The sequence below is a fragment of the Hemicordylus capensis genome, chromosome 4 (assembly GCF_027244095.1).
Source record: "Hemicordylus capensis ecotype Gifberg chromosome 4, rHemCap1.1.pri, whole genome shotgun sequence".
Taxonomy (NCBI): domain Eukaryota; kingdom Metazoa; phylum Chordata; class Lepidosauria; order Squamata; family Cordylidae; genus Hemicordylus; species Hemicordylus capensis.
The window spans coordinates 184,713,552-184,726,421 of record NC_069660.1 but is presented as its reverse complement, the minus strand read 5'-3'; the positions used below and the strand labels follow the sequence as shown (position 1 = coordinate 184,726,421).

At 44.0% G+C, this 12,870-nt stretch overlaps 1 protein-coding gene across 6 annotated transcripts in view; it reads left to right on the top strand.

Annotated features, from left to right (window-relative positions):
- The window catches only part of CTNND2 (catenin delta 2), a 924,887-nt gene that overhangs the window by 809,923 nt on the left and 102,094 nt on the right, over positions 1-12,870 (top strand). For all 6 annotated transcript variants that reach the window (XM_053242882.1, XM_053242877.1, XM_053242879.1 and 3 more), the window contains one exon: positions 5,659-5,809. In XM_053242882.1, coding sequence (XP_053098857.1) covers positions 5,659-5,809 — 151 coding nt within the window. The remainder of the gene's footprint in view (positions 1-5,658; positions 5,810-12,870) is intronic.

Genomic DNA, 12,870 nt, shown 5'->3' with positions numbered 1-12,870 from the left:
TGTAGACAATACTGAGCTAGATAGACTAATGGTCTAACTCGATAATAAAGCAGACCATTATATATCCTATGTTTATATCTTAAATATATTCAAGAGCAAGATTTTAGGGATGTTCACAAATGTTTTGGAAGGGCGGGGAACAGTACCTTTAAACATGAGTAAAGCAGGTCCTTATCTGCTCCTTCGCCTCCCTGTTGCTTTTCTGGGTGCGACACTGTGCGCCGCTGCTCAGAAGTTTGTGCGTGGCCACGGGGCTTTGCCAAGCAGCCTGCGAGCCACAGTGGGACGCATTGTGCATGGTCAGCATGGTGTTGCTGACCACGCACATGGCCAGCATGCATGCACAGTGACCATGTGTGTCCCACCGCCACATGCAGGCTTCTGGGTGAAGCCCCGCGGCCATGCACAGACTTCTGGGCAGTGCAGCTCCACATCCGGAAAAATGGCAGGGCAGCGGAAGAGCAGGTAAGGACCTGCTTTACTCATGTTTAAAGGTACTGCTCCCTGCGGGCCACCCCAAATCGATTCGTGCACATCCCTACAAGATTTTCAACCTTTCTGATAATCTTGCTAATGGAGTTTGATAAGGTGATTCATAAATGGCAAGCGGGCAGAAGTATAAATAATTGCATAAGCAAATGGTGCTTACTGATTTATTTTTTTGCCCTCTCAACAAGACCACCCCTTGTGAGCATGAAGTCTGGTCAGGAACAAGAAAAAGAAGTAGAGGTATCTAAGTGTCAGTAGTTCTCATGGAAAAGTTGGTTCTTTTATTGCTCCATTATTTTCTGTTCTCTGACTCTACAATTAATAAATTGCAGCAGGTTTTGTTTGCATGATTCAATGTGCTAAGAGAAAAAGCCTTTTTGGATCTTATTTCTTCTACACCTTCAACATTTGAAAGAGAGGAAGAGAATGCTAGGCTAATTAAAGTCCCATGAGGGGACTGTCTAAAAAATCACCTAGTTTTCATTGAAGTGGTCTCCCCATATCTGGGCTGTATCACTTCAGACTACAGATGGAGCTCACATGCTTGAATGCTCCCCCATGTGAAACAATTCTCTACACATACAGAAGAAGCTACCATACCAGGAAGAAGACTAGCCTAGAAACATTCACCCTGACATCTCATTTTCTTTGTGGAAGATTTTTTCTTTCTTTCTGTGTAGAGGAGCATCCAGCTATGTGAGCCCTTATCTGCAATGTGAAGTGATACAGCTCAGACACAGGCTGACAACTTCTCCTAGGCCAATTTACTGTGCATCAGTGAGGGAAAGAGATGAGAGTTTAGCAGAAATCCATAAAGCACAGAGAAGAATGATACAAACTAGTATATGTGGCTGAATCTCCAATGGACTTCCTCATGCATTTCAAAATAATGGGCCTCCTCCCCCTCCTAATATGCCACTGTCTCATTTTCCTGCTTTGAATAATTATTCCAGTAGGCAGTTGATCTAGGTGTAAAATTTGTCAAAAAAACACAAATCTAAGAAATAAGGCTATTGGTTGCTTAATCCTTCTCCTGCCTGCTGTTCTTCCCCACTTGATATGGCAGGCATGGACTCAGAAATCCTGACTGGAGTGGGGTGGGTTGCAGGCAGAAAGTAGCAGGCAGGAAAAGGGTTAAGCACCCACCTATGACTTTTCTCTGGAAAATCACCCCTCCCCACAACACACCCCTTTGCACAGGGGTGTGGTAGAGGGGGGATGCACTGGGACAGAGCACCAGTTCTTCTCCACTTCTCTGGCTGTTGGGGTGAGCATGGCCATGGGGGCTGTAATGGAAAGCACCTGCACTTCTGAATTTGCAACTACATCACTGCCTTTGCAGTTGAGAAGCAGCAGTCTCAATCTGCAGATCCATGCTCGCCTCCAAATGTCTTTTTACGTTCTCAGATCACCTGCTTGCTGCCTTCTCCAGATGCTGATACCTGATTATCTTTGTACCCAGGAGGGAAAGCATTTTAATTAGTTGGCTTTGTTTATATTTTTAGAATTTAATTGTTTTGTAAGAAAATGTATCCTCTTTAAATTCTGATTAACAGTAATGTGTAGAAAACTATCAACATTCTGAAGGAAAGAGGAATTGTGCAATTATAACTTCTGGTTGTGACACTGTGGATCAAATTAAACTAGTTTGTAGGAGCAAACTAAGACATGCAACAAAGCCTTCATAGCAACTTTTAAAATAGAAAACAGCTCCATGGGGGGATTATTCTGAGCAGAGAAGCAGTAGGCTGAGAGCATGCTTGGTACTCTTTCTGTTGGTTGTTTTTGCCCTTCAGTCAAAATCTTTAGGCTGTTTTTCCCTCTGCAGAGTTCCAGGTAGGGATGGGCTCAGACCGGTCCAGAGGCCATTGAAAAAGCCTCTGGACCGGTCCAGACCTGGGCGGTCCGGTCCGGGTGGGGGGGTAGCTTTAAGAGCGGCGGGAGGGTTTACTTACCCCTCCCGCCGCTTTCCCACTCTGGCACCGTAATGCTAAGAGTAATTGGGGCGGCAGGATACCTCCCTGCCGCCCCTTCCCCGATGTTGCTGGAAAAAACTCCCAGCAGTCCTCTGCGCGTGCGCACGTCACAGAGACGTGAAGTGCGCGCACAATGTGCGCACGCGCAGAGGACTGCTGGGAGTTTTTTCCAGCAACATCGGGGAAGGGGCGGCAGGGAGGTATCCTGCCACCCCAATTACTCTTAGCATTACGACGCCAGAGTGGGAATGCGGCGGGAGGGGTAAGTAAACCCTCCTGCCGCTCTTAAAGCTATCCCCCACCCCAGTGCCGGACCGCAGTTGGCGGTTCCGGGCACACCCCTAGTTCCAGGCACGTGTTTCCAAGGGTAAACACATGTCTTTCTCTGTGGAGGGAAAATCGGCAGGGCTAGAAGATTTGATGCTGGCAAACCCTTGCTAAATGGGCAAGGAGTGGACACACCTTTTAAAGTGACGATTCTCTTCCATTTAGCAGTGGGACAACAATTGGCCCTATTCGGCTTAGCCTCTCTCCAGTGGCTGTTGCTGGTGTTTCAGCTGTGTTTCTTTTTAGGCTCTGAGCCTCATTGGGAAATCAAATGTTTCTAACTCTTCCTCATGTATATTGTGCCTTGTATTTCTCTTTGTGAACTTTTTGTTGGAAAATGATATATAAATATTGTTTTTATAATGCTACTGGTGGGGAACGGGTTAATTTCCCCTTCACTTTTCCATTCAAAATTGCCTTCCCTGAACCTGCTTTTCATTTTAAAAAAACAGCTGTTAGGGCTTTGTACCCATGTTGTGGTATGTGTAGTTGGCTCTGTAGATTATGTTAGACTAACTCGACTGAAGAAAAGACTTGTAGATAGGATGTTTTATAATAACATAACTGGCAAAGTAAGGAATAACATTATATTACAGAGTTTTTCTCCTTAATTACCATGACTATACTGAGGAGGAACATCACTAATGAAAGGGGACATTGTGATGAGCTTTGAATCTTCATAGCAATGTCTGGGAGTTATGCCCCACAAATTCCATTATCTGTAAAGAGTCTTCGAGAATTTAATGCAACTTCCATGCGTGTCTTTACCAATTTAGCAGCAACTGGATGCAAAGAAATAGATTTTGTTTGCTGCTCTACCTCACTCAGAATGGGAGCAGTCTGTTCCCATAGGAATCTCGCCTCTTTTCATGCTGAGCAATTATTTGAACGCTGATGTCAGGCTGATTTATGGAGTAACTGGATGATTAAGTATATTGGCAAACCATCTCATTTAAAAGAAGAATAAAAATCCTTTGTCTTCTCCCCCTTTTTAAACCCCCCCCCCCCAATCTTCCAGTAGACTTATGCAAGCTTATTGACTTGCAGTCTGGAAATGCAGGAATATTTATCAGTGGCTTTAGGCAAACTGAAAGAATTATCAGGACACACAAGAATGAATCCATTTCTCAATTCTCGGGAAAGAATTAAGAAGCTGTCTTGTAGCATCTTAGGCTGAATGTTCCTGTAATGCACCCAGCATAGGATAATTGCTTGCAAATATATCCTAATTGACAGTTTAGGTACTGAGAGATCTCTTGCATGATTAATAAAGGTGCCCATATTTTGTTGCCATAAGGTTCATGACTTGAAGGCATAGATGAGATCATAGAGTAAATCACAATGACAGTTTGTGGCCTTCTCACTGTGGCTTCTCTCTGGGGAAGGGATAAAAACTGAATTACAGTGTCTCCTCATATAGAGCAAATCCAGAGCTCGCTACCACATAATGATGAATGTGAAACCAAACCCTGATTTGCTCTTGGGGGCTTGAATTCATTTGCTGATAACATGTTGCCATGAGTCATGGTCATTTTACACCTAAAATTTCAGTGAAAGGTTTAGGTCCTAAACTATATACCTGAAACTGCTACAAACCCACTCTTGTAGGGAAGATGCAAGCTTTTATTCAATAAAGCACTCTAGGTTTAGTTAAACCAAAATATGACAACTGACACAGCAGTTCTGAACATGCTCTATGGAATAAACTCTATGTATTTTGGTGGTGATCACACTGACAAATCAGTAATATATTTGCTCTGTGACTCTCACAGACCTTAGGTTCAGTTCTTCAAGCATTCTGCATGTTTTGCCAGTGCTTTCCCCCAAATTGCCTCACCTTGAAGTCATTCAGTTTCATAGAGACTGTCATCATATTTGCATGGAATGTTGCTCATGTTGTCTTGTTGCTTTGGGTTCTGGGGTGTGCATATTTAGAAGACAAATGTTCACGCTCTTTCTGAATCAGTGATAACCTGTGTATTAAAGGATTTATGGGCTCATTTCTAATATGTATTTGGTAAATAGGGCGAGTAGTGCCTTATGCAATAGTAAGGGTTGAAGACCAAAACTCCAGATGCATCATGGTTCAGTTGTCTAAAGTTTTGTCTACACTGACTACCTAGATGTACACTGAGTTGTTATCCTAAGGTTTCCTTCCTTAGCAAGGACTCCTTATCTTATGTAACTTTTTAAAAATCTTATCTTATCTTATCTTATGCGGTGGGGGGTGGAGTATAGGATACAACCTATACTCTCTGTAGTGCTGTAGAACTATCTGGGTTTTTTTCTTTTAAGGTTTAGCATATATTTCTTTTTAACACTCCACTGAAAATAAAAAGCCTTAATAATCTATAAGCTACATAGTATAATAATAGTATTTATTCAAAGCATTCATACTTACAAGCAGCTTGTAAAGTAGATCAGTATTATTATCATCCTTAAAATCCTGATTAAAACAAGAATTGTAGTTAGCAGCACTGACCCTGAATAAGGAAGTATGCAATCTCATTGCCCACTCTCAGTCTCTTAGCTATGATTAGAAAGGTTCTGTCTGCACCAATACTGAGAGGGGCAAGGAGATACTGGGGCAAATCAGCACATTTACAAAGTTGGAATTGCACTGAAGACAGATTAAGTCAATGGTTTTGAATCAGCAATCCTAACTTTCTGATTGTACAATCAGAGTTCAGAGGTGATGAGTTTACGTAGAATTATGTGTGTTCATCTTTTTTTCCCATAACCTTCGGAAATGTATGTATGTATGTATGTCTTTTTCTAAATACCAAGATTCATAACAACACTTTGTTCTTTTGGTTTATAGAACTCATCTCTTTTTCATTCTCCCTCATATGATATTGCTTTACAGTGGTCAGTATATATCCGTGCTGCCGTCCGGAAAGAAAAAGGCCTGCCAATACTAGTAGAGCTGCTTCGAATAGACAATGACCGGGTAGTATGTGCAGTTGCAACAGCTTTACGGAATATGGCCTTAGATGTCCGAAACAAAGAGCTAATAGGTAGGTGCTTACATATTATATTTTATTGGAAAATACAGTTTTTAATCACTTTCATCATGCATGTGATTCTCAAATGCCATTCTCTGAGAGGTAACTTTTATTCTTAAGATGTTGACATTGTTTGCTTCTGTATTCAGTTGTAGTTTTGTTTTCTTTATTGTTTTGAAAAATGTGTATACTGCTTTTCAATAAGCGTTTCCAGGACAGTTCACATCAAAAGACATAAAATACATTCAATACATTTTAAAAACTAAATGACATAAATCAAACCAACAGAACAAAAGCAGTAGCATAAAAATCTCAAGTTAAAAAGCCAGGGAAACTAAAAAGGCAAAAAAAAGGGGGGGGGGGATATTGGAGTAGGTTCCAAGTGAATCCTGTTACAACTGCTACTAATATTTATATACAGCTTTTCAACAAAAGCTCTCAATATGGTTCCCTCTCCCCAAAGGGCTCACAGCCTAAGTAGAAACACAAGGGAGACAACAGCCACTGAAAGAATGCTCTTGCTGTGCTGGGGGTTGACTAGATCCATTCATGGAATGCTGTCCTGGGGTTGAATAGACCCAGTTGCTCTCCCCCTTCTAAATATAAGATAACGCGAGAAACAGGAGAACATCTTCTATCTTATATTAACACTAGGAAGAACATCCATCTCTGCAAATGGTGAGAGTCATCTCCAAAGATTATCTCTCAATGCACAAACAGGTTGATGTGGGAGTAGATAGTCATTCAGATGCCCAGATCTCAAGCTGTACTTTAAGGCTAAAACTTTGAACTGTGCTGGGAGCTGGATCAGCAGCCAGAGCATCTCTTTAAGCACTGGCAAGTTCCCAGCAACCTCCCAGAGATCACATTACTCCTATATTAAAAGAACTACACTGGTTACCAAGAAGTTTCCGGGTAAAATACAAGGTGCTGCTGGTTATAACCTATAAAGCCCTAAACAGCTTAGGCCCAGGGTATTTAAGAGAACATCTTCTTCACCATGAGACCCATCGCCCATTAAGAAAGTCTTTAAAGACACATTTATTTACCCAAGCTTTTTAACTAGATGTGTGTTTTTAAATTGTTTCAAGGTTTTATTTTCTGTTTTAATTTGTTCTGTTTAATTTGTTGTAAACTGCCCAGAGATGGGAGTTTAGTGCAGTATACAAATATGGATTGATAGATAGATTATAACACATTGCAGTGGTCTAACCAGGAAGTTACTGGAGCATGGATAAAGGTGGCTAGGCTCTGTCTAGAAGGGCCGCCTAGACACTTCATTCTTCCAATAGCACACGTGAGCCTCTAGTGCCAAAGCTGGATCTTTCAGCACTCCCAGACTGTGGATGTGTTCCTACAGACAGAGTGAAACCTCATCCAGGACAGAGTAAACACTCGGCAGATGAACCACCCACCAACACTATCTCTGACTTGTCAGAATTAAGCTTCAGTTTACCAGCCCTCATCCATTCAGAATTAATTTAGCACTTCCACTGCCTCACCCGAATTAGATGTAAAAGTGACAGATAGCTGGATTTTATCAGCATGCTGATGACACCCCTTAAACCCCAGACTAGTTGTTAAAATGCATGAGAAAGCAGGTAGAACTCTGCAGGATCCCCAAGCATAAATGCAGTTACACTGTTTAGTATTCACTCAGCACCATCTTCTAGAATCAGATCTCCAAGGAAGGAATGGAAGCATCAAAACACTGTGCCCCCAGTTTCCAAACAGGGGGATCCCATAGTCAGTTGTATTGAAAACCACTGAAAGATCCAGGAGAATTAGCACTGGTCCCCATTCTTCTCCCAGCATAGAATGACCTAGGCAGTTTCTTTGTCAAAACCAGGCCTGTGAAACCAGATTGTAATGGACTGAAAACAATGACATGAGCACCTTAGGTTCTATGTAGGGGAAACACGCGCATGCACACATTCTGTTGACTTGATATGTTTACCATTATATCTCTTCTGAGTCAAGTCAGAAGTCATTTGCTCAGCAGGATCTCCCCACCTCCAGACTTAACACAATTTGCTAAAACTCTCAATGTTAAGTTTGAGGTATGAACATGTGAAAATTACTGTACACAAATTCTTCCCAGAGAATACGCACGTGCAGAGGCCTGAACTGAGCCACAGCCAGCCCTGGTTGTTGTTTAGGAGGCCAGTTGTGGGGGGGGGGGACTTGGAGGAGACCCTGTCACCTCCACAACTTCTCTGCCACCTCCTCTAAAGGTACAGAGGCCAACAGAGAATGATTTCTTTTGCTACTGCCCCACCCCCGTGCCGCCTTTACCGATGCCCTTTACTTGTAGAGGGGAATCCTCAAAGACTCCCCTTTACAAATCTACCCGAGTCAGCCCACGAGCTGGTTCTTTGAATGAGGGGCCTGTCCAGTTTGAACTCAGACTGGCACCCCCCTTTGGGGGTTTGAAATGGGTTCAGATTCAGGCCTCCAAAACCGGGCCAGCTTGACGTCAAGCCCAGCTCAAAGCAAGCCAGCGCACACGTCCCTAGCCAGCAGCTCCTCCTCTTTCCACCATCCCCATTGGCCAATGTTTTTCCCCCTCAAAGACCTATGCAGAGCCACGGAATCCTTTGGGAGAAAGCATATTGGCCAGTGGGAGGAGGAGGAGCTACCACTGAAGACATGGCACTAGCAGCAGTTCCTCCCTCACCCTCAGAGGCTGGGAAGTACAGAAGCTGCTGCCACCACTGCCAAGTTCTTCAGAAGTAGTTCCTTTTCTTCTCACCCTCCCAAGGGTGGGAGAGGGCGTAGCTGCTACCATCTGCCACATCCTTCTCACAATTATTCAGTAAGCTTGAGGGAGCACAGGAGGCAGGCAGGGCGGCTCAATGCACCTTCTGGAGGCCTAGTGCAAGGCTTTGCCACAGCCCCTCTCCCACAACCTGGCACCAGCTCTGGTTCTGTTACTGCCTTATATATTTATTACATTCTGGTAGTGATCCAATATTATTTGGGGGGATAGATGCTTTGTCTAATGCATGTATAATACTTGGAGCACATGCACACATGTTTTTAGCTTGTCTGCTGTTCATGACAGTTGAAAAGGGACTGGAGAAAGTTCAAAAGATATTATGTGGTGTGGGGGGGGAGAGAAAATAAAGTGCAGTATTCTGATGTTATGCTAGCCAGAAGGAACCATGTATAGCCATGTTTTGTATGTGTTTCATAGAGTCCAATGAGATTGATTAAACAGTTATAAGACTGGCTTGTAGCCAGATATACTGGCCAATAGTCAGACTAATGTTATGCTCCTACTCCTTTACTGATGGAGTTACACTGGATGCCAATAGGTTTCCGGACAAAATACAGAGTGCTAGTTATAACTTACAAAGCCCTAAACGGCTTAGGCCCTGGGTATTTAAGAGAGCATCTTCTTCATTACAAGCCCCACCACCCATTGAGGTCATCTGAGGAGGTCCGTCTTCAGTTACTGCCAATGTTTTGTGGCTACACGGAGACGAGCCTTCTCGGTCGCTGTCCCGAGATTGTGGAATGCGCTTCCTGCTGAGATACGATCCTCCCCATCTCTGGCAATTTTCAAAAAACACCTGAAAAGGACTAGGACTGGGGAGACCCAAGTTCAAATCCCCATTCAGCAATGAAACTAGCTGGGTGACTCTGGGCCAGTCACTTCTCTCTCAGCCTAACCTACTTCACAGGGTTGTTGTGAAAGAGAAACTCAAGTATGTAGTACACCGCTCTGGGCTCCTTGGAGGAAGAGCGGGATATAAATATCATCATCATCATCATCATCATCATCATCATCATCATCTTTTCACCCAAGCTTTTTCAGCTTCCTAATATTTTTGGGTTTTAATTTCTAGTTATTGTCAAATTGTTTTAAAGTTTTTGTATATGTTTTTAACTGGTTTTATGTTGTAAACTGCCCAGAGATGAAAGTTTGGGGTGGTATACAAATTTGAATAATAATAATAATAATAATAATAATAATAATAATAATAATAATAATAATAATAATACAACTAGCCAACCCGCACAGAGCATCTGTGCGCTCCTTGGGGCCGGCTGTTTCCCCCGCCCTCCTCCTCCTGCCTGGTCTCTCCTCTCTCCCCCCCTCTCTCCAGCCCCACGCTCTCTTGCCCTCCCCCTTCCATTCCTCCCCCTCCCCCCCCCACCTGCACAGAGCTGTGGCAGGTGGCCAAAAAGGACCTCTCCACTGTCATTCCTCCTCCCGGGCACAAATAGGAAAGCCCCGCCGCCCGTTTCTCTCCCACCCCAGCCTCCAACGGCCACTGGGGCTGCGCCCTGTCACCCGTTTCGCTCCCGTCCCAGGCTGCAACAGGCACGGGGGCTTCAGCCCACCACCTGTTCCCTACTCACCCCCTCCTGCGGCGCCCAGGCCAATGCCAGTCCGTCCTGCTGCCTCCCGCCTCCCCCCCACCCGGCCTGCTTTTACTCCCCCCCCCCCACTGCAGTGTCTGGCCTGGCGGCTGGGCCCGCTGCCACCTCCTTGCTGCTGCCACCTCCCCACTATGGCTGGGCCCACCTCCGCCACTCCACAGTGGCCGGGCCTGCCACTGCCTCCCCCCCAACGTAGCTGCCCCAGTACAGCAGCCGCCTCTCCCTTACCCGGGAGGGCCTGGCCTGCTGTCCCACCGCTGCCTCCCACCCCCGACAGCCAGGCCAGGCTTTGCCGCCGCCGCCTCCTGCCCTCAGCGGACAGGCTGGGCTTTGCCGCCGCTGCCTCCCCATTCCCCAGGCCATACAAGCCTGTTGTTCCCCGCCACTGGCCAGGCGAGGCTGCCTCCTCAGGCCGTTTTGCGGCCCGCCACCACCATTTTCCCCAAACTCTCACTGAATGCCAAGAGCTCTTATGAGAGTTTCGCCATCAAATTCTTCAGGACACGCATGCCGGCTAAACGTATTAAATATATAGATAGTACTAGCCTAATGTAAAATGTTGTCCCACAGACTGGTTCCAGTCATCAGATCCATGTCCACTTTCTAAATCTTTATTATTAGAGTTGTTTAAAGGCATTTTTGGTTGGCAGTCACCCCATAAGGGAAAATTATTTCTGGGAGTGAATTATTCACTTGTGGATCCTTTGGCATTATTTTTAAGGAACAAAAGGTTGCTTTAACTGCCTGTTGCTTGAATTTAATTCTCCTGTGGATATAGAAATTCAGAAGACAGACAGTCTGTCATCTTTAGTCACATTCACTACAGTACTAAAGGAGGCAAATATTACACAAAGAGCAAAGGAGCTCACAGAAGCCATAATTTCTAAGCAGAATATTTTAAAGATTGTTTTGGCTGCTGCTTTTCCCTACCCACATCTTAAAAATGGGGGCTGCTGTTTGCAAAAATCAAATTCAAACCCCATCTTGAGCATGTGGAAGCAGTTGTGCAGAACTTTGGATCTTGGCTAAAGATTTTAAAGGAATAATCTGCTCCAGATTCCATCCTAGGAAGATGCTAGGTTAGCCTCTCCCAGGCGCAGGGACTTTTCAAGAGCAGCCCTGATGCTTTGGAGCTCCCTTTCAAGAGAAGTTCATAAAGCCTCCTTCCTGCCATCTTTGAGAACAATGAATTACTGGGTGCTCTTTTCTTATTATTTGTGTTCTGTTTTAGGTACTGCTGCTTTTTATTTATTTTACAGATGTTTTAAAATGTTTAAACTGCTGTGAAATAACTTATGACTAATGGTATAAAATATTTTAAATAAATACATGTTTTGCTTTCTGGGATTGATGGGCGGTAGCAATAATCGTCCATTGATATAAATCAAGAGGCTCAGATAACAGGCACTGCATCGTGGTCCTGGACAGAGCACAGTGGAAGCAGGAGGCGAGGCGAGGCGAAGCAAGGCTCGTCAAAAGTAGGCAAGCAAGGCCTAGGCTGGAGAACCTGAAACATTGCTCCAGTACTGATCAGCAATTTACTGAGGACTGAAATGCTATTGCAGGAAGGTAGATGCTCTTCACCCCACTTCCTAGAAAAGATCAGCTCCAGGTTAAATGAATAGTGCTCTGTTTCTGATAGTAAAAATTACATGCCAGGAAGAGCCAAGAGGGTTTACAGGGAGGAGCCACTGATGTCTGAGGACATTCTCAAGAGCAGACAAATGAAATACAGTCTTCTCATTGTAGAGGCCATCTAATGGTGCAGTGGGGAAGCAACCTGCCTAGAGAGCGGAAGGCTGTTGGTTCAAATCCCCGCTGGTGTGTTTCCCAGAATAGGAAACACCTATATCGTGCAGCAGCAATATAGGAAGGTGCTGAAAGGCACCTCATACTACGTGGGAGATGGCAATGGTAGACCACTCCTGTATTCTACCAAGAAAACCACATGTCTCTGTGGTTGCCAGGAGTCAACCCTGTCTCGACAGCACAATATTTCCTTTTTTTCATCGGTAGAGGTCTCTCCTAGAGAGTTTTTTCTCAGCCACTTCTGAGATGGTCCCAAGATCCAAGAGAGGATCTCTACCAGAATCAGGATTCTCAGTGTCCTAAGAATCAAAAGAGGTTGCAGAAGTTAATGACTGTTGCAGTCAGATCTCCCCACTACTGCCCACCAGATTTGTTTCAAATGGAATTTTCTTAAGCATTACAGTCCTTGTGGGAAACAATTTTATTTCTAAAATCATTTCTTTCAAGTTTGCCTACAGTAGTGTTTATACTGCTATCCAGTGCCAGTCTGGAAAATTGCTGAGAACTACTTATGTTTAATTCAAAACCACATTGACTGATGTGAGGAGCATGTGGAAGATAATTGGTTCTGTGTTGCATTCAATCATCAATACAGAATCTTCATCATCTACAGATTTGTAAGCTTGGGAGCCAAGGCTTGTGTTACGTGAAGTCCCTGCTTGTTTCGCAATAATCAGCTCATAATATTTTGTGCACATGCTGCATGAATTTGAAGAGAACAGTGTATTTTTATTGGGTTATAATAGACCTGCAAGATAGCTTAATATTTGGATTGTTAAATTGATACAAATGTACAGTGTGCAAGGATGCCAGAAGATGTTAGTATTGCAACATATGATTTGTAGATGTTTATTTGAAGGAAGCTCAGAATATAT